This window comes from Macaca nemestrina, chromosome 6 (genome assembly GCF_043159975.1).
Source record: "Macaca nemestrina isolate mMacNem1 chromosome 6, mMacNem.hap1, whole genome shotgun sequence".
Taxonomy (NCBI): domain Eukaryota; kingdom Metazoa; phylum Chordata; class Mammalia; order Primates; family Cercopithecidae; genus Macaca; species Macaca nemestrina.
The window spans coordinates 86305128-86330980 of NC_092130.1; the positions used below are offsets into that span (position 1 = coordinate 86305128).

The window sequence follows — 25853 nt, forward strand, 5'->3', positions numbered from 1 at the left end:
GATTTTGTTCCTGTCATAGTATTGTTAGCTGAGCCTTGTACTTAAGTGTGTTTTTATGATAGCATATTTTAGGCTGTTTATATTCAAGGTTAATGTTAACATGAGATTTTGTTCCTGTCATAGTATTGTTAGCTGAGCCTTGTACTTAAGTGTGTTTTTATGATAGCATATATCATTCTTTCTTTCCATGTTTAGAACTCCTTGACCATTTCTTGTAGGACCGGTCTTGTGGTGATGAATTCCCTTAGTGTTTGTTCATATGAAAAAGACTTTATTTCTCCTTTGTTTAGGAAACTTTATTTATTTAGCAGGACATGAAATTCTTGGCTAGCATTTTTCTCTTAAAGAAAGCTAAAAGCATGCCTCCAATCTCTTCTGGCTTGTAAGGTTTCTACTGAGATGTCCACTGTTAGTTTGATGGGATTTCCTTTATAGGTAATTTGGCTCTTTTCTCTCACTTCCTTTAAGATTTTTTTCTTTCATGTTGACCTTGGAAAATCAGGCAACTCTATGTCTTGGGGGTGGTTATCTTGTATAGTGTCTCGCAGGTGTTCTCTGAATTTCCTGTATCTGGATGTTGACCTCTCTAGCAAGATTAGGAAAATTTTCTTGAACTAGTCCCTTAAATAAGTTTTCTGAGTTCCTACTTTTTTTCTTTTTTCTTTTTCTTTCTTTCTTTCTTTCTTTTTTTTTTTTTTTTTTTTTTTTTTTTTTTTTTTTTTTGAGACGGAGTCTTGCTTTGTCACCCAGGCTGGAGTGCAGTGGCGCAATCTCGGCTCACTGCAAACTCCGCCTCCCAGGTTCACGCCATTCTCCTGCCTCAGCCTCCTGAGTAGCTGGGACTACAGGCGCCCGCCACCGTGCCCAGCTAATCTTTTATATTTTTAGTAGAGACAAGGTTTCACCGTGGTCTCAATCTCCTGACCTTGTGATCTGCCCACCTCGGCCTCCCAAAGTGCTGGGATTACAGGCATGAGCCACCGCGCCCGGCCCTGAGTTCCTACATTTTTTCTCTCAGACTGCTATTAAATCATAGATTTGTTTTTACATAATCTCATACTTCTTGAAAGCTTTGTTCATTAAAATTTTTTTTTTATTTTTGTCTGACTCAGATAATTTGAAAGACTGATCTTCAAACTCAGAAATTCATTCTTTGCTTGGTTAGTCTATTGTTAAAGCATATCTTTAGTGAATTTTTCTATTCTAGAGTTTTTTTTTTTTTTTAATGTAGCTATCTTGTTTTTCATATCCTGAATTGTTTTTCTGGCTTCTTTGTGTTGGACTTCTACTTTCTATAGGATATCACTGAGTTTCCTTGCAACCTATATTTTGAGTTCTTTATCTGTTTTTTCAAAGTATTTAATTTGGTTAGGATCCATTGCTAGAGAGTGAGAGTAATCCTTTAGAAGTATCAAGACATTCTGGCTTTTTGTACTGCCAGAGTTTTTGTGCTGATTCCTTCTCATCTGCTTCTTACTTTTGAATTCACCATCATTTGTATGAGACTTTTAAAATATCATTTTTCCCTTGAGGGTTTGACTATGGTGTATGTTGCATATGATCAATTGACTTATTTTCTGGATACTTGCAGAGAGCTAAGGCTCTGTATGTGTCTCTTCGTTGTATATAGCTTCTATGCTGTGGCTTTTCAGATGCTGCTTGTTGTACTGGTATATTATATGCATGAGTCAACATGTGACCTTCTGTGGGGCTGAGAGTGTGGAGTTTCAGGAAGCTTATCTCATGCACTAGTACTAAGCTCTCTAGTAGCAGGGTTTGTGTTTGGTGGTGCAGTTCAGGCTTCAGTCCAGTATATAGCAGTTAAGAGTAGGAGCTGACTTGATGTTAGGTAGGCTGATGTTGAGTGGAAACACCCACCCTGAAGGGGTATTGGCAGGAAGAGATTGTGTTGTGGTGCACTGAAGTCTTGGGGGAAGGTAGTGGAGCATGCATCAGCTCCTCATCTTGAGCCAACAGGAATGTGATCTGCTTCCCTATTCCTTCCCTGTTGCAGGGTTCATGACTTCCAGTTCACAGAGACTTTGTCCTTTGGTTCCCCACTGCAGTGCAGGTGCAGGCCATGGATATATGCCTCTGAGGGCTACCACCAAAATGGGCTCAGGTGAGAACCTCTTCCGCAGGCCAGATCAGGCAACTCTGCAACTTATCTGTCCTCCGTTGCTAGAACGCTGCCTCTCTGTGTAGGGAGTGGGAGTTGGACCCTGCTCTTAGTGTAAGCTGTGCTTGCGAATGTCGGAGCAGGTTGTGGTGTATATTTGTTGAGGATTCGGTGGTGGAGTAACTCAAGGGCAGAGAAACCACATGCAAGGCAGTGGCACCACAAGTGCACAATCAGTATGGCACCTGATATCTAAGTTCAAAGCTGAGGGGAGTGCAAGCATTCTTGTGCAAACTGGCCACCAAGTTCTCTGTCTCCAGGAGGTTCCCAAATCACCACAGATAGCATTGCCCTGAGTCACAAGGTCAGAGGGTTCCCTAACAGTCTGGCTGTCAGGAGATTGTCAGAGAGGTGAGAGGAGCAGAGAAGCACTCTCCCCAAGCCTTTCCATGGAGTCTGAGTTCCTTGGGAGTCAATCTGTGCCAGATTCTTGCTGCTTTCCTTGTTTGTGCCCCAGCTTCTTCCCATGGGTTCTCCAAGAGGTCCTGGCTCCCTTCCCTCACTTTCCCATTTGGAACTTGTCCATTCACAGTCACTTTGATCTTTCTGAGGAGAACTAGCATCCAATGTCTCTGGTCAGCCATCTTGAGAAAAGAAAAGAAAATTCACAAGGATTTTTTTTTTAAGAAATGGAAAATGAGACTTCTAGAGCTCAAAAATGTTTCCCTATGTCTCACAGCAATTTAATACCATAACTAGGCTTTGTGTCCATGTTTTTGTGCTCTGACTCCTGTAATATTTCCTCTATCTTATAATAGATCTCCTCATCACCTGCCTCTAAATAACCACTTATATTTGAACAATTTCTTACAGTTACAAAACACTTTTACATTTTTTTTTTTTGAGATGGAGTCTTGCTCTATTGCCCAGGCCGGAGTGCAGTGGCATGATCTCTGCTCACTACAACCTCCGCCTCCAGGATCAAGCAATTCTCCTGCCTCAGCCTCCTGAATACCTGGGATTACAGGTGCACACCACCACACCCGGCTAATTTTTGTATTTTTAGTAGAGACGGGGTTTCACCGTGTTGGTCAGGCTGGTCTCAAACTCCTGACCTCATGATCCACCCAGCTTGGTCTCCCAAAATGCTGGGATTACAGGCATGAGCCACTGTGCCCAGCCTACATATTTTATCTCGTAATCACAAAAATGTTTATGAGATATCTATTACCTATTTTAAAGATTAGAAAACAAATACCAGAGAGGATAGTATTTTTGGCTGAAGTTAAATAATTGCTATCTCACCTGTGCTTTCTTCAACAAAATTTGTATCTTGCAACACAAAGTCTGCTTACATGGTCTAATTTAAGAAGAGAGTGGTCCATCTACATAAGACTTAAGAAAAGAGAATTTTAATTGCTTTGGTTCAGGTTATTTTATATACTGTATGTGTAGGCGGAAAGGTTATTAGTGATAATGAAGCAATGCCACACACAGCAGTCAGTTTAGCAGACAATCCACGGGTGAGTAATCAGTGTTGTGGGAGTCCCAGAAAAGACATTCTGGGAGCACTGAATTTCATACTTTTTTAAACAGCAGTAAATGTTGCCATTTATTGGGTCTGAGTATTTATTGGCCCATTTTGTTTAGTTTGGGCCACTGGGAAACCAAAACCCCAGAATTGAACCTAGGGTTGTAATTCAGTTCAAAAACAAAGTATAGTAAAGCTTTGATATGACCAGGAGATTGGACTTTTCTGCTTTCTAGTAAGCTGAGGGCTAACTTACCACTATAACCATGCATTCTAGTTTACCTGGGACAGTTTTGTTTTTACCTGTGTACACCATATCATTATTAATAGCACTCTTTTTCACTCTCCAAAGTATCCCATTTTGAATGATCAGTTACATGGTCACCTTAACCGTAGACTCTCCCAATTCTTGTTGAAATATTCATTTAAAAAAACCTGAAGTTTTTCCTCACTTAGTAGCTGCAGAGCATTAACCTTATTTGGCCTTTGCGTGGTGAGCTAGTCCCTCAGGGGTGCTGAACATGAACATCACACAGAACTGTGGAGGAAGAAGGTGGATGAAGTGATTTCTGTCTGCAGCCCCTCTCTGCAGCTCACTTTCTCTATATTACTGTATTCCGACACTTGTGGATTTCCTGTGTTAACTGGCTGCTCTCTTGATCCTTGGCTTCTTTTGCTCGGTCTCGTTCTTTTCTTATTCTATTCTGTTGTAAGGGCCAAGGTCTCACTGAAGCTGTCTCAAAGAAGGCCAGATGAGGTAAGAAGGTCAACAGGAACCACAGAGACATCCAAGAGTACGGAGCAGTGCACCCTCAGCTCCCAGACGTACTTCAGGCTTTCAGCAGTGAAAGCTCATGGATCTTCACTCTCCTGTCCAATATTGTCATTACTGTGTTTTGGTTGCTTGGTCTGTTACAATGTCACACTCCATCCTCTACTGTATGTAGTTTTCTACCCATACTTCTGCTTAATTATAGCATCTGTTTCCTGACATGAGAGTGCGCGTGGCCTTATGACCTCTCCAACTTCTTTATTATGACTCTTCAGCTTAGTAGCCATTGTTAACATTATCTTCTTTCTGAAATTCATTCAAATCATCTTTGCCTACTAATACTCTCTGCTAAATAACAACCTAGCACCAGCCAGCCTGCTCACTGTCTGCCCTTAGTTTAGACACCTAGCTCGTGTCTAATCAGCTATGAGCAAGGGGCAAGGGAGTTGCATTTACTTGGAACCAAGCATAAGCTTTTCTTTCTGTTGAGGCTGTAAATTAGACACCATTGCTGATATACATACCGGGGTGTGCCCATTATTTGCCATAACTTTTCCTATTCTGTGTGAGGTCTTTAAAGTCACTTAATCAGTTGACTTCCAGCTAATCATAGTATTTCCTTGACAAATAGATACTTGAGCTTCATTGAACTTTGAATATCTCTGTGGCTTTTGAGTTCTGTTTTTAAAAATTAGGTTTTAAAAAACTTTGATTTCCACTTAATGGAGATTTCACTGTACATGTTTTCAGTATCATAGAAAGTAGGAGAGATGACTACGTAGAAACTGATCGTGACTAAGTAGAAATAATCAATGATATCTCTGACAACATTGCTAAATTTTAAAAGTCAAAAAATTTAATGTCTGTCATGAAGTTTTAACTTTAAGTGGGCTTTATTGACAGACAAAGTTAAATCTGCAGTGATCATGGCCTGAGTGTATGAAACATTTTTGGAATAATGTAACCAATCTACAATCCACTTGGCATGGTAATACTAAGAGCACACCAGGAATTCCCTGGAAGCTAGGCATACTCTTCCCCCACTGTACAGTGCTACAATAACCCTCCTGCTTTTTATTGATAATAAGAATGAGATTCTGTTTTATGATATAAATAAGAAAAGTCTGGAAAATCTTTGTGCATAGTTTTCACAAAGACTTGCTTCTATAATTGGCATAAGGATCAAGCTAGGCTACATATTGAAATTACTTGAGGGACTGTTGGGAAAAAAAAATTGATACCAGGTTGGGTCCTACCCTCAGAGTTCCTGAAGTCCAGCTAGAGCTGGACTCAACAAAATGGAGGGAACTGGAGATCATTTTGTTACGTGAAATAACTTTGGCACAGAAAGATAAACTTTGCATGTTCCACTGATTTATGGAAGCTAAAAATTAAAACAATGGAGATAGAGAGTAGGATGGTTACCAGAGAATGGGAAGGGTAGTTGGGGATTGAGGGGAAGAAGGGAGGGTTAATGGGTACAAAAAGTAGTTAGAAAGAATGAATAAGACCTAGAATTTGCTAGCACAACAGGGTGACTGCAGTAAAAAATAATGTAATTGTACATTGTAAAGTAACTAAAGCTATGTAACTAATTGGATTGTTTGTAACACAAAGGGTAAATGCTTGAGGTGATGACTATCCCATTTAACCTGATGAAATTATAATGCATTGCATGTCTGTATCAAAATATCTCATGAAACCCATAAATATATACACCTACTATGTACCCACAAAAATTAAAAATTAAAATTAAAAATTTAAAGAATCAACCATGCCAGCTAACAGAGTAACTCCTTTATTTTTTCCTGTAATGAAAATCTGAAAAGGTAGGGAGGCGTTCCCAACTTTCATTTTACCAGCACCTTTATATCTTCTGGTGGAAGCTCTCTTTATTTATGTAAAAAGACCTCCCAAGCAGCAGAGCCTAAAGTCACTGGGACCCTTCTGTTGATTCCCACACATATTACCCAGGTGTTTCATGATATAAATAAGAAAAGTCTGGAAAATCTTTGTGCATAGTTTTCACAAAGACTTGCTTCTATAATTGGCACACGGATCAAGCTAGGCTGCATATTGAAATTACTTGAGGGGCTGTTGGGAAAAAAAAAAATTGATATCAGGCTGGGTTCTACCCTCAGAGTTCCTGAAGTACAGCCGGAGCCACTAGTCTATCTAAAGTGAGGGAAAGAGGAGTTGAGCATAAGGAAATTTGGCATCACCATGTATGGTAATGACTCCAGTTCAAGCAAGACAGGAAGGCCTTCTGCAAAAATGGTGGCTTGCTGAGATAGAAGATGTGAATGCTCTGGTCATTAACTACTCATCCGTGATTTTTTTTCTGACTTTCCCATAAGTGACCTGATAAGGCTGTGAATTTATCCTGTGTTATAATCTACAACTTAAAACTTTGCACTTTGCATCTGATTTTGGGCTTTAGCCCCCAAACTTTTGCTTATTACCATAGATACGTCTTAATCTTCAAACTGTACCTAGAACTCTGAATTTTAAAGTTTGGGCTTTTTTCATTTGTCTACAGGTGGATATGTAGTTTTTCCAACACCATTTATTGAAGAGACTGTACTTTCTCCATTGTGTATTCTTGACACTCCTATCAAAACTCAATTGATCATAAATGTATGGGTTTATTTCTGGGTTCTTTGTTTTATTTCATTTGTTAATATGTCTATTTTTATGTCAGTACCTTGCTGTTTTGATTACTATCACTTTGTAATAGATTTTGAAATCTGATAGTGTGATGCCTCCAGCTTTGTTCTTTTCACTGAAGATGGCTTTGGTCATTCAGGATTGTCTATGGCTTCATACAAATGTTAGATTATTTATTCTATTTCTGTGAATAACGTCATTGGAATTTTGATAGAGATTGCATTGAATCTGTAGATCCCATTGATTAGTATGGACATTTTAACAATACTAATTCTCCTAATCCATGAATATGAACAATCCTTCGTTTCTTGTGTGTCATCTCCAATATCTTTAATCAATGTTCTATAGTTTTCAATATACAGATCTTTCACCTTCTTGATTAATCCACTCCTAAGTATTTTTTATGATATTGTAAATGGGATTGTTTTCTTAATTTCTTTTTCAGATAGTTTGTTGTTGGCACATAGAAATACCACTGGTTTTTGTAAGTTGATTTTGTCTTCTGCAACTTTAATGAATTCCATTATCAATTCTAACAGTTTGGGGTGGCTTTTAGGGGTGTGTGTGTGTGTGTGTGTGTATTTGAATGCCTTTCATTTCTTTCTCTTGCATAATTGCCTTGGCTAGGACTTCTAGTACTATCTAGAATAGGAGTGTTGAAAGTGGGCATCCTTGTCTTGTTTCTGATCTTAGAGGAAAAGCCTTCAACTTTTCAATGTTGAGCATGACGTTAGCTATGGACTTGTCATATAATGTTTACTGGGTTGAGAAACAATCCTTATATAACTAGTTTGTTGAGAGCTTTTATCATAAAAGAATGTTGAATTTTATCAATGCTTTTCATGTATCCATTGAGATTATAAGGTGGTTTTTGGCCTTGATTCTGTGAATATGGTGAGCCACATTTATTGATATGCCATATCCATTTTAGACTCTTATTTCACTCTTTATACAAGAATCAACTCAAAATGGATTAAAGACTTAAGCATAAGACCTGAAATTGTAAAACTACCAGGAGAAAAAAATCAAGGAAAGCTCTGTGGTCTTGGAAGTGATTTCTTTGATAAGACCGCAAAAGCACGGGCAACAAAAGCAAAAATAGACAAATGGGATTGCATCAAATTGAAAAGCTTCTGCACAACAAAGAAAACAATTAACAGGGAAAAGACCATCCATAGATTAGGACAAAATATTTGTAAATCATACACCAATAAGGGACTAGAGTCCAAGATAGATGAAGAATTCAAACTACTCAATAACATGAAAATAAATAATCCTACTAAAAAAATGGGCAAAGGACCTGAATAGACATTTATCAAAAGAATATATGCAAATAGCCAACAGATATATGAAAAAAAAACCCTCAATATGTATAGCCATCAGTGAAGTGCAAATATAAAACCACAATAAGATATCACCTCATACCTGTTAGATTGGCTACTATGAAAAATATGAAAGTTAAGTGTCGACAAGGATGTGAGTAAAAGAGAAACCTTGTACACTGCTGTATTGTAAATTAGCATAGCCACTTTGCAAAACAGTATGGTGTTTCCTCAGAAAACTAAAAATAGAATTACCACATAATCCAGCAATCCCACATCTGGATATGTAGCCAATGGAATTGAAACCAATATCTGAAAGAGATGACTACATTCCCATGTTCATTGCAGCATTATTCACAGAAACCAAGATATGAAAATGCCCAAAATACCCATTAACAGATGAATGGATTAAAATGTGGAATATATGCACAATGAAATACTATTCATCCTTTAAAAAGCAGGAAATTCTGTCATTTTCAACAATGTGGATGAACCTGGAGGACACTATACTAAGTGCAGCCGTCCTCAACCTATTTGGCACCAGGGACCAGTTTCATAGAAGACAATTTTTCCACAGACCAGGGAGTGGGGAGGTTGTTTGGGACCATTCAAGTGCTTTACATTTATTGTGCACTTTATTTTGATTATTATTACATTGTAATATGTAATTAAATAATTGAACAACTCACCACAATGTGGAATCAGTGGGATCCCTGAGCTTGTTTTCCTGCAACTAGACGGTCCCACCTGGGGGTGGTGGGAGACAGTGACAGATCATCAGGCATTAGATTCTCATAAGGAGCACACGACCTAGATCCCTCACATGCACAGTTCACAATAGGGTTTGTGCTTCTATGAGAATCTAATGCCACTGCTGATCTGACAGGAGGCGGGGCTCAGGGAGTAATGTGAGTGATGGGGAGCAGCTGTAAATTACTGATGAAGCTTCTCTGGCTTGTCTACTGCTCACCTCCTGCTGTGTGGCCTGGGGTTTGGGAACCCAGGCTAGGTGGAATAAGCCAGACACAGAGAGACAAATATATGATCTCCTCATATGTGGAATATAGAAAACTTAAACTCATAAAAGTAGAGAATAGAATCGCGGTTACCAGAGGTTGCAGGGGTGGGAAGAAGGGGAGATAGATGTGGAAACAGGAGATGTTGATCAAAGGATACAAAGTTTCAGTTAGACAGGAGGAATACATTCTGGTGATCTATTCCACAGCATGATGACTATAGCTAATAATAATGCATTGTGATTTTCAAAATATTTCAAAATGAGAGAATTTTAAATATTTCCACCAAAACAAATGATAAATATTGGAGGTAACGGATGTGTTAATTAGCCTGATTTTCTCATTCTGAAATGTATACATGTAACAAAACATCCAAATGTATCCATATATATATATACAGTTGTTGTCAATTCAAAATAAAATACATATAATTTTGAGTTTATCATTTATTCCTCTTTTAAATGTAGGGCTGTTAGAAAAAGACAGCCCTCCCCATTGCCTATACCCTTCATAATGTTCTGTCAAACCAATCACTGGATTCATCAAAGACTTGACTTTAAAATGGCTCTTTATTGGTAGGAAACTAAGTAGCTGTTTCACCATCTCATGACATTTTAGTGTCTCTCATCCTCTGATGTTAATCTGATAAACCAGGCCAGATGAGCACTTCCCTCATTGTCTCTTGCCTGCAACCACTCCTACTATCAATCATTGATTCAAGGAGGCTTTTTAGTGGCAGAACACAGAATCCACACCAGATGATGTAAATGGAAAGGCAGGGCCAGAAGACCAGGGTTAGATATCGAAATACTGTTGGGAAAAATGCCAATCACATTAAAGTGGCAATGCCTTTGTCACTGCTGCCTGTTGTGTGGCATTCATGATACCAAGAACAGGATACTAAATTTCACCATAGCTTCCCTAGAAGAACCTATACCACACTACCAGAAAATTAGCTCTCCTTGCATACCACTTCTTTTTCATAACGTTCACCTCTATCTGCATTTGTCATAGTATATAAGTGCATTTTCTTAGCAGAACCTACACCACATGGGACGATCCTAGCTGTAAAGACAATAAGGAAATGTAGTTTTTACCTTTTCAGCCTCTTTATTACACGGAATCTAAAGGTTGAAGAGGTTTGAAGTACACATTGGTTTACCCAGTCTGTATTTTCTGCAACAGATGTTCAAAAGTAGAATACTAGGAAATAGCTAGATTACAGCAATTAAAGAAGAGAGATTAATTCCAGAGAGCACCTGGTGTTCCCTCCAGTTTATGTCTTGAATATCTAAATGTTTATATGATGCATCATTTGGCTTTAAGAAATCCAGTCTACAGAAGCAGGAAAAGAATGGGCTAGCAGAGAGAAGAGAGGGTAACTTTTATTTGAGTAATATAAAAGACTTCATTAGGGAGGTAGCATTTAAACCTACAAAATTTTAAAGTTTCATGTTCTAGACCTCTTATCAAAGGTGTCTGGCATTTAAAGGTCTGGCATAATAAACCACATTGAAATAATAAATGAAGAATAAGGAGAGGTTAAACATAAAGCACTCCCTGAATGCCCAATTGGCCTTCCTGCCCATGATTCCTCCCACCTAGGATTCCTCCATTTGACAATCATGTCTTTCATTGCTACTGTTTCTCTAATTGACCTCTGAAAATGCAAACGCTCCTGGGAAGAGTTTTAAAAATTAAGCTCTTATCAGTTATTAATGTCTTAGCTCATTCATTTAAAAACATGTACTGAGCACCTACTCCTTGCCAGGAACTCTGCTAAGTGCCAGGGATTTGGAGGGATACACCTGTGAACAAAACAAGCACGGCCTCTGCCTATATGGAGCTTACAGGTTAGCAGGAAGACAGGCCCTAAAAATAACTGCACAGATCATTAACTTCTTACAGCTGTTCAATTCTGTGAAAGTATCGTTTTCTTGGTTACAAAAAGCAGACCACGAGAGCAGACAACTTAGATATATCATTCAGGATATTTAAAATTTCAGAGGTGAACAAAGTTTGTTTTAGCGATTTTAATATATGTGAGCCTAGCACTTCAGATACATATTTCCTAAGATAGCTTTATGTTTGGAAGCTTCATGAACACTTTTTAGAAGATACTTTACAATAAAAAATACACATTTGTTTCCAGCATCCCTCCATAACCAGCCTGCTGATTTTCTTCTTGGAACCATTATAGTGAGCCTGAGAGGAGATGTGTCTCTAGATCCTCTAAAGTTCTTGATGTTCTTTGATGGAGTTGGGTGATCCCTGGAGCTGACACAGTGGTGGCCTGGAGTTGCTCCTCCTCTCATTTCTGCTGTCTACTATGGGTGTTACCATCCTCCCAGGAGCACAGCTCAAACTTCGGTGTGACTCGCCCACTGTTTCCCACATCTCCCACATCTTGTCAGTTGCAAATTCAGTTGATCGAATCTCCTCAATCTCTCAAATCTATCTTTTGTTTTTGCTACCACTGGTCAGATCAGGCTCTTAAACTGAACAGTTTAAGACTTAAACTGACTTAAAATGACTTAAACTGAACAGTTGTAAATCCTTTTAAATAATTTCTAGATTCACGGGATTTCTCTACTCTCACCCCTCTTACAGAGGGAAAAGGCCCGAGTTTTGTTCATGGCTAAAATCTAAGCATTTGGCCCAGAGCATAAAACATGTAAGGCAGTAAGTGTGTGTTCCCTGGAGCCTGGTTCTGTTGTTTCTGTCTTCAGAAGCCTGTGATGGTTTGACGTTGCCTACAGACTGAAACCTCCTTAGCTGGGCCTCACTGTACATCAGTCTTCATTTCCACCTTATTTCTCATGCAATCTAGTGATACGCTTTTTGGTGACTGCTTACCATTGGGCTCATGTTGATTTTTCCTGATGCTCCCTCCTTCCAAATCTTCACTTGTCAAAGTTCTACACATATTTTCAGACCCTGCTCCATGGTTATCTTTATAAGGTCTCCTGACAGTCTTCTCCCATCATAATTGATCCACTGTCCTTCTCTCCCAATGACTTCATACCTCCAGTATATTACAGTCAGTCTTTTATTACAGCTCCTGAGTGGACAGGGTTGGATTTTAAGTGCTAATTTTTATCAATTGGTAATGGCTGCCTGGAGCACTGTATTGAGAAGGATTCTAAGGGTATACCTGGGTTCCTCAAGTAGGGTGCCAAAGCAAATTGGATGCATTACATGAGTGTAGGAGAAGAGAGAGAACAAACTGCCCATGGATTCACCAACTTTATTTAGATCCCCATTGATGTTTCTACTCAGCTGGATCAGGTGCTGGTAAAGACATCTTTCTATCCTTGTAGCCTCTAGCATAATTCATTTTCAATTTGAAGCTTAAATACTCTATTCCCTGATTTTAAAGGTTTATAATTTAAAATGACAAATATGACATTTGAGATAGAATGTGGTAATGGAAAAGAAAGATATAAAGTGCTAGTGAAATGGTCCTTGAAGACTGGGTAGGAAGACATGGGAAACAAGAAGGGAAGGCAGCCCTGGTCAAGAGTAAAGAATGAAGATACAAGTTTTTAAAGTGTAAATTCTATTCCGTTAAGTAAAAATGGTCCAGAATTTGTGGAAGAGAAGTGAAGGCTCAGTTTATAATGATAGGCTTGAGTTAGGTTGGTGCAAAAGTAATGGCATTGAAATTAATGGCAGAAACCACAATTGCTTTTGCACCAACTTAATATATCATGGGGGCTATGAATGCCTTCCTAAGAAGTACGGATATACTCAAGTATGCTGACGTATGATAGATAGTTTTGAACATAATCATGATTGTACATTAGAGTGAACAAATTCAGAGTGCCAAGTAGAGTCTACTCCGGAAATATGCAGATGATTGAATGTTAGAAAAATCTGTCAACAAAAATTCTGTATGATCTTATTAACGTATGCTGAAAATCTATTGATAAAATTCAACTGTGCTTTTTTTTAAGCCCAAATAAATTAAGAGAAGAAAAAGCCTAAGCTTCATAAACGTCGTGTTAAATTGTGAAATACTAAAAGGCATGCACATTATAATCAAATCTAATTCAGAAATGTTCACAGTTTTCACCATTTTTTTAACAGTCTTTGGAAGATAACACAATAAGATTTTAAAATAAGCAATTGAAATATTAGAAAATAAGAGTCAAAAAGGCATTATATACAGACAATATGATTTCTATACACAGACAACCCAAAATATGACTTGAAAAGTGATAGAATATAAAGTCACTTTACAAAATAATGTTTGTCCATTGTAGTAGAAATAACCTTATCAAAATGGAAATGGCAAAGAATGGTTAAGAGTACTGAATTGTATACTTGAAATTTGCTTCAATGTCTTCACCACAAAACAAAACAAAACAAAAGGGTAAACAAGTGAGGTGAGAGATGTGTTAACTAACTTGATTGTGGTAATCACTGCCCAAAACATATGTATATTGAATCATCATGTTGTATATCAGAAAATCATATAATTTTCTCAATTGTGACTCAATAAAGCTAGAACATTTTAAAGGGAAAGGTGTATGTGTATGTATTGACTAGAAAAGTGCCCATGATGTTTTTCTAGAAGTTGTTCATAATAGACAAAATATGATACTCTCTTTGTTTAAAACTAGGGAAAACTGAAAGCCCAACCACAAAAAAACAAAGCTATATGTATGTGTATATGTTTTCATAAGACTTTCAAAAGTGTGAAAAATATTTCCCAAATTGTTGTCACTGGTGGCCACAATGAGATGGGTAAGGGAAGAGCAAGACAATCATTTTACCTTTTACTCCTTTGTTGTTCAAAGGCCTGATCCAAATGAGTGGTAATAGGAATTAAAAGAAAAAGACAATTGGGAGATGTCATACCGAAATGGAGTGGGGGGGATTTGACAACTATTTGGATGTGGGTGGGAATCAAATGAAGAAGTCAAAGATGACTCAGCAATTTATAGGCTGAGTGACTGAAGGATCATTTATAGAAACAAGGATATCATGAGAAGGTGAAGTGAATTATTTTTTATTGTTACCAGAGGAGAGACAATGAGTTCAGGTTATCAATCAAAGCTGTGCTGCCTCTTGTTTTAAATAATAATTGCTCCAACAGCAAAGCTATTTGCCTTGATCTTAAAACCTCAAAAAAATATGCTGCTTTAATGAGCAAATGTCAGGTATGTGAATTATATACCTTAAAGATTGTTTAAATGCTGCTTTATTGTTTCATTTTATGTGAATTATGGAATTAAAAGACTGCTGTCTGTTATTTTACCTCATCCATGCATATTCTAAGACAAAAGGACATTTCCTTTTGAATCAGAAAAAAAATTTTAAGAATTTAAATTAATCCCAAACACACAAAGGAAAGCTTTCCTATTGTATGCAGAATGACAGAGACTAAAAATATGACCTGAAGAATTTTTACTACGTTTCATTTGTGTTGTTTTAATATAGTTATTCCTCTTGTAATTCAATGCCTAGTAAATTATTAAGAGTATATTGTTGCTAAAAATAAATTCTATAGAGGCAGCCTCACAAACATTTTTAGATCTAGGAATGGCTTATGCACTTTTATTCCATAGAAAGCAGCACTAGAAATTTAGCCCCATTGAGAATATGTTTCTTGCAAATATTGCCAAAATGCTAGGTGAATTTATTTCTATATAATTATATTTTATGTTGGGGCTGAAGCAGAAGTGCTTAATTCATAGGTATGAGCTTTTCTGAACAGATAAATGAGTCAACAGTCACCTGAATCAATCATTTTAATTTTAATTTCCGGTTAGGTAGAAGTGAACTACTCTTGTTCTTATTCTCCACTCATCATTGATTATGTTTTCACTTCACACAGTATTTCTATGTTCATATTTCTTAGTTGAATTGTGTGGAGACTTCCATGGGAAACATTTTTATATTCCATTTGTTATCCATAATCTGAGTTAAAACAGGACATTTCTGTAACTGCCATGTTTTTGTTTTGAGTCTAGAGAATTTCATAAATTTCGAAACCCTCGGAGAACTGGGTGATTATGAGACTGTATTAAATCAGAAGATTATTTATTTTATTGAGTAATTCTTATAATTAGGGTTAAGCTACATATGGTCCCCCTTTGGAAAAAATAGAACAGAGATAATAAATTTAATATTTTTATATTTTGTGTTTTCCAGAAAATAAACACTGCTGGAACCAGTAATGCAGAGGTCCCCTTGGCTGATCCCGGAATGTACCAGCTGGACATTACATTAAGAAGGGGTCAAAGTTTAGCTGCTCGAGATCGAGGAGGTAAGAGCATAAGAGCAATATCACCTAGAAGCTTTTTTATGTGTTTTTGACAAACTTTGTTTTCCATGTGATTGCTTGAGTTATAAAAAATTAACTAGAATATAATTTTTAGAAGCTTGAATTCAAAGACACAGTTTGACGCATTACTTGACTCCCATGACCATGGTGGAAAACGTTTTGATGCAAGTTCCAAAACTCTGACTTATTCCTAACCCAGACAGCAAAGTCACTCTCAAACTGCTGATAAATTAGACTCTACATCATATGTAATTACTGACATAATTGGTTACATAAGTGAGGCATACATTTGAAGCCATGTCAGAACTTACCTTTTGGTAGACCTGAAATTCTTTTTGCTACATACATTTGTTCAGTTGAATCTGTTCACACTGCAGGACCCAGGACTAATATCTCTCCAAAACTTAAGAGATTCCTAACAAATGATCTTTTGAGGCCTGGTCAGATCTGGCAGTAGTCTCATGGTGGGTTAAACACATTTTGTAGGTCATGATGAAGGATAAAACAAGGCATAAAACAAGGCAAATGCTCTTAAGTTCCCAGATTCCAAATCCCAAGGCAATCTCCTGATGAACTAGGATAGGCCACATGAGGGATTCCTTGAACCCAGGATAGAGGCAGGACCAAGGATAGACCCTAGATAGGCTGTGTAGCATCCTTTGCACATTTTGAATGTGAGCACTGCAGGAGGTGGATACGTTGAGGACGCTGAGAGCCCTCAATTCCAAAGGAGGCTGAGTTTGGGGTAATTCCTCCTGCCAGGAGGAAGGAGAGTCCCCAAGCCTTGCTAATTCATTGTCAGACAACCCTGAGAGTGCTCCTGGCACCATATGATCCTGTTTTATTCCTCCTACCCTATTTGACGTCATATGTAGGGAATAAAAGGAACCAGATTAGGGCTGCAGTTTTAATTTGTCTCCTATATGTAAAGGAATAAAATAGAGAAAAATAATTTAATATAATACTAGAGTATTTTATGACTAGGAACTGTACAAATAATAGATTCAATTGTTAAGTAAAAACTAGTAAATACCTAACATTCTTGTCTGGGTGTGTTGGCTTACACCTGTAATCCCAGCACTTTGGGAGGTCGACATGGGAGGATTACTTGAGGCCAGGAATTTGAGACCAGCCTGGACAACACAGTAAGACCTTGTCTCTACAAAACATTTTAAAAAGTTTAAAAAGACATTCTTAGTGAGGGAATATGTGATTGATGATATTAGAATTTAAAAAGATAGGAGAAGTTTTCAAAATAACCGTCTGGTTTAGTAGCAAAGGACAAGTGTTTATTGATTTGAACTGCCTGTTTCCAAAGAAGACACAATTAAATTAGATAAAGAAACTAATGCAAATAACGAAGTATTATTTTGCTATATTTAGTGTATACAACCTTTTTTTTTTTAGTTTTCAAAGTGCTCTCAGTTATATCATTCGATCTAAAACAGAATTGGACTTGGCAACAGAAAATCAAAATTTTAGTCCTACATAGGCCCCCAACAATTTGAAATGCATATATGTACAATAATTTGTTGTAGCATTGTTTATAATTATAAAATATTGGCAATAATCTGAATACCCACAAATAGGGGAGTGGTTGAATAAACTATGGCATATCTTTTTTTTTTTTTTAATTTATTTATTATTATTATACTTTAAGTTGTAGGGTACATGTGCATAACGTGCAAGTTTGTTACATATGTATACTTGTGCCATGTTGGTGTGCTGCACCCATCACCTCGTCATTTACATCAGGTATAACTCCCAATGCAATCCCTCCCCCCTCCCCCCTCCCCATGATAGGCCCCGGTGTGTGATGTTCCCCCTCCTGAGTCCAAGTGATCTCATTGTTCAGTTCCCACCTATGAGTGAGAACATGCGGTGTTTGGTTTTCTGTTCTTGTGATAGTTTGCTAAGAATGATGGTTTCCAGCTGCATCCATGTCCCTACAAAGGACACAAACTCATCCTTTTTTATGGCTGCATAGTATTCCGTGGTGTATATGTGCCACATTTTCTTAATCCAATCTGTCACTGATGGACATTTGGGTTGATTCCAAGTCTTTGCTATTGTGAATAGTGCCGCAATAAACATACGTGTGCATGTGTCTTTATAGCAGCATAATTTATAATCCTTTGGGTATATACCCAGTAATGGGATGGCTGGGTCATATGGTACATCTAGTTCTAGATCCTTGAGGAATCGCCATACTGTTTTCCATAATGGTTGAACTAGTTTACAATCCCACCAACAGTGTAAAAGTGTTCCTGTTTCTCCACATCCTCTCCAGCACCTGTTGTTTCCTGACTTTTGAATGATTGCCATTCTAACTGGTGTGAGATGGTATCTCATTGTGGTTTTGATTTGCATTTCTCTGATGGCCAGTGATGATGAGCATTTTTTCATGTGTCTATTGGCTGTATGAATGTCTTCTTTTGAGAAATGTCTGTTCATATCCTTTGCCCACTTTTTGATGGGGTTGTTTGTTTTTTTCTTGTAAATTTGTTTGAGTTCTTTGTAGGTTCTGGATATTAGCCCTTTGTCAGATGAGTAGATTGCAAAAATTTTCTCCCATTCTGTAGGTTGCCTGTTCACTCTGATGGTAGTTTCTTTTGCTGTGCAGAAGCTCTTTAGTTTAATGAGATCCCATTTGTCAATTTTGGCTTTTGCTGCTGTTGCTTTTGGTGTTTTAGACATGAAGTCTTTGCCCATGCCTATGTCCTGAATGGTACTACCTAGATTTTCCTCTAGGATTTTTATGGTATTAGGCCTAACATTTAAGTCTCTAATCCATCTTGAATTAATTTTCGTATAAGGAGTAAGGAAAGGATCCAGTTTCAGCTTTCTACTTCTGGCTAGCCAATTTTCCCAGCACCATTTATTAAATAGGGAATCCTTTCCCCATTTCTTGTTTCTCTCAGGTTTGTCAAAGATCAGATGGCTGTAGATGTGTGGTATTATTTCTGAGGACTCTGTTCTGTTCCATTGGTCTATATCTCTGTTTTGGTACCAGTACCATGCTGTTTTGGTTACTGTAGCCTTGTAGTATAGTTTGAAGTCAGGTAGCGTGATGCCTCCAGCTTTGTTCTTTTGACTTAGGATTGTCTTGGAGATGCGGGCTCTTTTTTGGTTCCATATGAACTTTAAAGCAGTTTTTTCCAATTCTGTGAAGAAAGTAATTGGTAGCTTGATGGGGATGGCATTGAATCTATAAATTACCTTGGGCAGTATGGCCATTTTCACGATATTAATTCTTCCTATCCATGAGCATGGTATGTTCTTCCATTTGTTTGTGTCCTCTTTGATTTCACTGAGCAGTGGTTTGTAGTTCTCCTTGAAGAGGTCCTTGACATCCCTTGTAAGTTGGATTCCTAGGTATTTTATTCTCTTTGAAGCAATTGTGAATGGAAGTTCATTCCTGATTTGGCTCTCTGTTTGTCTGTTACTGGTGTATAAGAATGCTTGTGATTTTTGCACATTAATTTTGTATCCTGAGACTTTGCTGAAGTTGCTTATCAGCTTAAGGAGATTTTGGGCTGAGACAATGGGGTTTTCTAAAAATACAATCATGTCATCTGCAAACAGGGACAATTTGATTTCTTCTTTTCCTAACTGAATACCCTTTATTTCTTTCTCTTGCCTAATTGCCCTAGCCAGGACTTCCAACACTATGTTGAATAGGAGTGGTGAGAGAGGGCATCCCTGTCTTGTGCCAGTTTTCAAAGGGAATTTTTCCAGTTTTTGCCCATTCAGTATGATATTGGCTGTGGGTTTGTCATAAATAGCTCTTATTATTTTGAGGTATGTTCCATCAATACCTAATTTATTGAGCGTTTTTAGCATGAAGGGCTGTTGAATTTTGTCAAAAGCCTTTTCTGCATCTATTGAGATAATCATGTGGTTCTTGTCTTTGGTTCTGTTTATATGCTGGATTATGTTTATTGATTTGCGAATGTTGAACCAACCTTGCATCCCAGGGATGAAGCCCACTTGATCATGGTGGATAAGCTTTTTGATGTGTTGCTGAATCCGGTTTGCCAGTATTTTATTGAGGATTTTTGCATCGATGTTCATCAGGGATATTGGTCTAAAATTCTCTTTTTTTGTTGTTCTCTGCCAGGCTTTGGTATCAGGGTGATGTTGGCCTCATAAGATGAGTTAGGGAGGATTCCCTCTTTTTCTATTGATTGGAATAGTTTCAGAAGGAATGGTACCAACTCCTCCTTGTACCTCTGGTAGAATTCAGCTGTGAATCCATCTGGTCCTGGACTTTTTTTGGTTGGTAGGCTATTAATTATTGCCTCAATTTCAAAGCCTGCTATTGGTCTATTCAGGGATTCAACTTCTTCCTGGTTTAGTCTTGGGAGAGTGTAAGTGTCCAGGAAATTATCCATTTCTTCTAGATTTTCCAGTTTATTTGCGTAGAGGTGTTTATAGTATTCTCTGATGGTAGTTTGTATTTCTGTGGGGTCGGTGGTGATATCCCCTTTATCATTTTTAATTGCGTCGATTTGATTCTTCTCTCTTTTCTTCTTTATTAGTCTTGCTAGTGTTCTGTCAATTTTGTTGATCTTTTCAAAAAACCAACTCCTGGATTCATTGATTTTTTGGAGGGTTTTTTGTGTTTCTATCTCCTTCAGTTCTGCTCTGATCTTAGTTATTTCTTGCCTTCTGCTAGCTTTCGAACGTGTTTGCTCTTGCTTCTCTAGTTCTTTTAATTGCGATGTTAGAGTGTCAATTTTAGATCTTTCCTGCTTTCTCTTGTGGGCATTTAGTGCTATAAATTTCCCTCTACACACTGCTTTAAATGTGTCCCAGAGATTCTGGCATGTTGTATCTTTGTTCTCATTGGTTTCAAAGAACATCTTTATTTCTGCCTTCATTTCGTTATGTACCCAGTAGTCATTCAGGAGCAGGTTGTTCAGTTTCCAGGTAGTTGAGCGGTTTTGATTGAGTTTCTTAGTCCTGAGTTCTAGTTTGATTGCACTGTGGTCTGAGAGACAGTTTGTTATAATTTCTGTTCTTGTACATTTGCTGAGGAGTGCTTTACTTCCAATTACGTGGTCAATTTTGGAGTAAGTACGATGTGGTGCTGAGAAGAATGTATATTCTGTTGATTTGGGGTGGAGAGTTCTATAGATGTCTATTAGGTCTGCTTGCTGCAGAGATGAGTTCAATTCCTGGATATCCTTGTTAACTTTCTGTCTCGTTGATCTGTCTAATGTTGACAGTGGAGTGTTGAAGTCTCCCATTATTATTGTATGGGAGTCTAAGTCTCTTTGTAAGTCTCTAAGGACTTGCTTTATGAATCTGGGTGCTCCTGTATTGGGTGCATATATATTTAGGATAGTTAGCTCTTCCTGTTGAATTGATCCCTTTACCATTATGTAATGGCCTTCTTTGTCTCTTTTGATCTTTGATGGTTTAAAGTCTGTTTTATCAGAGACTAGTATTGCAACCCCCGCTTTTTTTTGTTCTCCATTTGCTTGGTAAATCTTCCTCCATCCCTTTATTTTGAGCCTATGTATGTCTCTGCGTGTGAGATGGGTCTCCTGAATACAGCAGACTGATGGGTCTTGACTCTTTATCCAGTTTGCCAGTCTGTGTCTTTTAATTGGAGCATTTAGTCCATTGACATTTAAGGTTAAGATTGTTATGTGTGAACTTGATCCTGCCATTATGATATTAACTGGTTATTTTGCTCGTTAGTTGATGCAGTTTCTTCCTAGCCTCGATGGTCTTTACATTTTGGCATGTTTTTGCAATGGCTGGTACCGGTTGTTCCTTTCCATGTTTAGTGCTTCCTTCAGGGTCTCTTGTAAGGCAGGCCTAGTGGTGACAAAATCTCTAAGCATTTGCTTATCTGTAAAGGATTTTATTTCTCCTTCACTTATGAAACTTAGTTTGGCTGGATATGAAATTCTGGGTTGAAAATTCTTTTCTTTAAGAACGTTGAATATTGGCCCCCACTCTCTTCTGGCTTGTAGAGTTTCTGCCGAGAGATCTGCTGTTAGTCTGATGGGCTTCCCTTTGTGGGTAACCCGACCTTTCTCTCTGGCTGCCCTTAAGATTTTTTCCTTCATTTCAACTTTGGTGAATCTGGCAATTATGTGTCTTGGAGTTGCTCTTCTCGAGGAGTATCTTTGTGGCGTTCTCTGTATTTTCTGGATTTGAATGTTGGCCTGCCCTACTAGGTTGGGGAAGTTCTCCTGGATGATATCCTGAAGAGTGTTTTCCAACTTGGTTCCATTTTCCCCCTCACTTTCAGGCACCCCAATCAGACGTAGATTTGGTCTTTTTACATAATCCCATACTTCTTGCAGGCTTTGTTCATTTCTTTTTCTTCTTTTTTCTTTTGGTTTCTCTTCTCGCTTCATTTCATTCATTTGATCCTCAATCGCTGATACTCTTTCTTCCAGTTGATCGAGTCGGTTACTGAAGCTTGTGCATTTGTCACGTATTTCTCGTGTCATGGTTTTCATCTCTTTCATTTCGTTTAGGACCTTCTCTGCATTAATTACTCTAGCCATCAATTCTTCCACTTTTTTTTCAAGATTTTTAGTTTCTTTGCGCTGGGTACGTAATTCCTCCTTTAGCTCTGAAGAAATTTGATGGACTGAGAATGACATCTCGTCAAAGTCATTCTCCGTCCAGCTTTGATCCGTTGCTGGCGATGAGCTGCGCTCCTTTGCGGGGGGAGATGCGCTCTTATTTTTTGAATTTCCAGCTTTTCTGCCCTGCTTTTTCCCCATCTTTGTGCTTTTATCTGCCTCTGGTCTTTGATGATGGTGATGTACTGATGGGGTTTTGGTGTAGGTGTCCTTCCTGTTTGATAGTTTTCCTTCTAACAGTCAGGACCCTCAGCTGTAGGTCTGTTGGAGATTGCTTGAGGTCCACTCCAGACCCTGTTTGCCTGGGTATCAGCAGCAGAGGCTGCAGAAGATAGAATATTTCTGAACAGCGAGTGTACCTGTCTGATTCTTGCTTTGGAAGCTTCCTCTCAGGGGTGTACTCCTCCCTGTGAGGTGTGGGGTGTCAGACTGCCCCTAGTGGGGGATGTCTCCCAGTTAGGCTACTCAGGGGTCAGGGACCCACTTGAGCAGGGAGTCTGTCCCTTCTCAGATCTCAGCCTCCGTGTTGGGAGATCCACTGCTCTCTTCAAAGCTGTCAGACAGAGTCGTTTGCGTCTGCAGAGCTTTCTGCTGCGTTTGTTATTCGTTACTGTGCCCTGTCCCCAGAGGTGGAGTCTACAGAGACAGGCAGGTTTCCTTGAGCTGCTGTGAGCTCCACCCAGTTCGAGCTTCCCAGCAGCTTTGTTTACCTACTTAAGCCTCAGCAATGGCGGGTGCCCCTCCCCCAGCCTCGCTGCTGCCTTGCCGGTAGATGGCAGACTGCTGTGCTAGCAATGAGGGAGGCTCCGTGGGTGTGGGACCCTCCCGGCCAGGTGTGGGATATGATCTCCTGGTGAGCCTGTTTGCTTAAAGCGCTGTATTGGGGTGGGAGTTACCCGATTTTCCAGGTGTTGTGTGTCTCAGTTCCCCTGGCTAGGAAAAGGGATTCCCTTCCCCCTTGCGCTTCCCAGGTGAGGCGATGCCTCGCCCTGCTTCAGCTCTCGCTGGTCGGGCTGCAGCAGCTGACCAGCACCGATCGTCCGGCACTCCCCAGTGAGATGAACCCAGTACCTCGGTTGAAAATGCAGAAATCACCGGTCTTCTGTGTCGCTCGCGCTGGGAGTTGGAGACTGGAACTGTTCCTATTCGGCCATCTTGCTCCGCCCCCCAACTATGGCATATCTACATAGCGGAATACTATGGAGCTGTAAAAATAAATAATGAAAATCTCTAGAAATTGATATGAAAAAATGTACAGGATATATTGTGAAGTTCAAGTAAGCAAAGTACAAAAGAGTATCAACAATATGCAACATTCTATGTAAGAAAGAAATACGTAAGAATTTGTGTGTTGTCTTCTCATTTGTACCAAAACAAATACAGAAATCAAAAGCTAGAAACTAATGAAATTGGTAACATACAGAATGTAGGTAAATAACAGATGGCAAGAATGGGAGATGGGAATGGGGTAAAAGGGATGAAGAGGAAATGACATTTATCTGAGTCAATTTTCTTAATTAATTTAAAGTCTTTATGACAATATTTTAGCACCCCAAAATAGATAAATAATTAAAATCAACCAGGATGTGGGAGGAACCCATAACAATAATCTCATCTCAAAGGGATAAGAAATAAAACCATTTACCTAAGTAGCTGTGTAAAACAGTATTTGAATTATACATATAGGCCTACTTTGGAGCTATTGCAGGTTCGGTTCCAGACCACCACAATAAAGCAAATATCACAACAAAGCAAGTCACACAAATTTTTTGATTTTCCAGTACATATAAAAGTTATATATATACCATACTGTAGTCTATTAAGTGTGAATAGCATTATTCACAAAAAAGTATGTCTAAAAATGTATGTACCTTAATTTTTAAAATACTGTATTGCTAAAAAAAAATGCTAACAATCATCTGAGCCTTCTGTGAATGATAATCTTTTTGCTGGTGGAGGGTCTTGCCTCGATGTTGATGGCTGCTGATTGATTAGGGTGGTGGTTGCTGAAGGTTGGAGTGGCTGTGGCAATTTCATAAAATAGGACAACAATGAAGTTTGCCACATTGATTTACTCTTCCTTTCACAAAAGATTTATCTGTAGCATGAGATGCTGTTTGATAGTACTTTACCCACAGTAGAGTGTCTTTCAGAATTGGAGTCAGTCGTCTCAAACCCTGCTGTTGCTTTATCAACTAAGTCAGTGAACTATTATAAATCTTTCATTGTCATTTCAACAGTGTTCACAGCATCTTCACCATGAATAGATTCCTTCTCAAGAAACTACTTTCTCTGCTCGCGCATAAGAAACAACCCTTCATTTGTTCACATTTTATCATGAGATTGCAGCAATTCAATCATTATCATCAGGCTCCACTTCTAATTGTAGTTCTCTTGGTATTTTCACCATATCTACAGTTACTTCCTCCACTGAAGTCTTGAACACCTCAAACCCTTAAGTCATCCATAAGGATTAAAAGCAACTTCTTCCAAACCCGTGTTAATGTTGAAATTTTGACCTCCTCTCATAAATCATGAATTTTTTGTTGTTGTTGTTTTAGAGACATGGTATTACTCTGTTGCCTAGGCTTGAGTGCACGGGCGCAAACATGCTGTAACCTTCAACTCCTGTACTCAGGCACCCTCTCGCCTCAGCCAACTGATTAGCTAGGAGGACTACAAGTGTATGTCGCCATGCCCGGCTATTTTTTTTCTTTTTCTTTTCTTTTTTTTTTTTTTTTTGGTAGAGATGTGGGCTCACAATGTTGCCCGGGCTGGTCTTGAACTTCTGGATTCAAGTGATCTTCCCCCTTTGGACTCCCAAGTTGCTGAGGATACAAGCATGAGACACTGCGCCCAGCTAAGAAATGTTCTTTATGGCATCTAGAATGATGAATCCTTTCCAGAAGGTTTGCAATTTGCTTTGTCCAGATCCATCAGAGGACCAACTATATATAGCAGCTATAGCCTTACAGAATGTATTCTTAGATGATAAGCCTTGAAAGTAGACATTACTGCTTGATCGATGGGCTGCGGAATGGATGTTGTGTTAACAGGCCTGAAAACAATACTTGTGTCCCTGTACATCTTCATCAGAACTCTCCGGTGACTAGATGCATTGCCAATAAGCAGTAATATTTTAAAAGGATTCTTTATTTTTCTGAGCCGTAGGTCACAACACTGGGCCTACTAAATATTTAGTAAACCATGTTATAAATAGATATGCTGTCATCCAGGCTTTTTGGCTTCATTTATAGTGCACAGGCAGAGTAGATTTAGCACAGTTCTTAAGGGCCCTAGGATTTTCAAAATAGTAAATGAACATTGGCTTCAACTTAAAGTCACCAGCTGCATTAGCCCCTAACATGAGAGTCAGCCTGTTCTTTGAAGCTTTGAAGCCAGGCATTGACTTCTCTTTAGCTATGAAAGTTCTCAATGTCATTTTCTTTCAATAGAAGGCAGTTTCATTGAAAATCTGTTGTTTAGTGTAGCAACCTTCATCAATTATCTTGCTATATTTTCT

The 25853-nt window shown here is 38.5% G+C and overlaps 1 protein-coding gene across 17 annotated transcripts in view; it reads left to right on the forward strand.

The window, feature by feature from the left end:
• Nucleotides 1-25853, forward strand: part of LOC105491971 (multiple C2 and transmembrane domain containing 1) — a 598621-nt gene that overhangs the window by 258952 nt on the left and 313816 nt on the right. For all 17 annotated transcript variants that reach the window (XM_071097827.1, XM_071097830.1, XM_071097833.1 and 14 more), the window contains one exon: nt 15587-15701. In XM_071097827.1, the coding sequence (XP_070953928.1) occupies nt 15587-15701 (115 nt within the window). The remainder of the gene's footprint in view (nt 1-15586; nt 15702-25853) is intronic.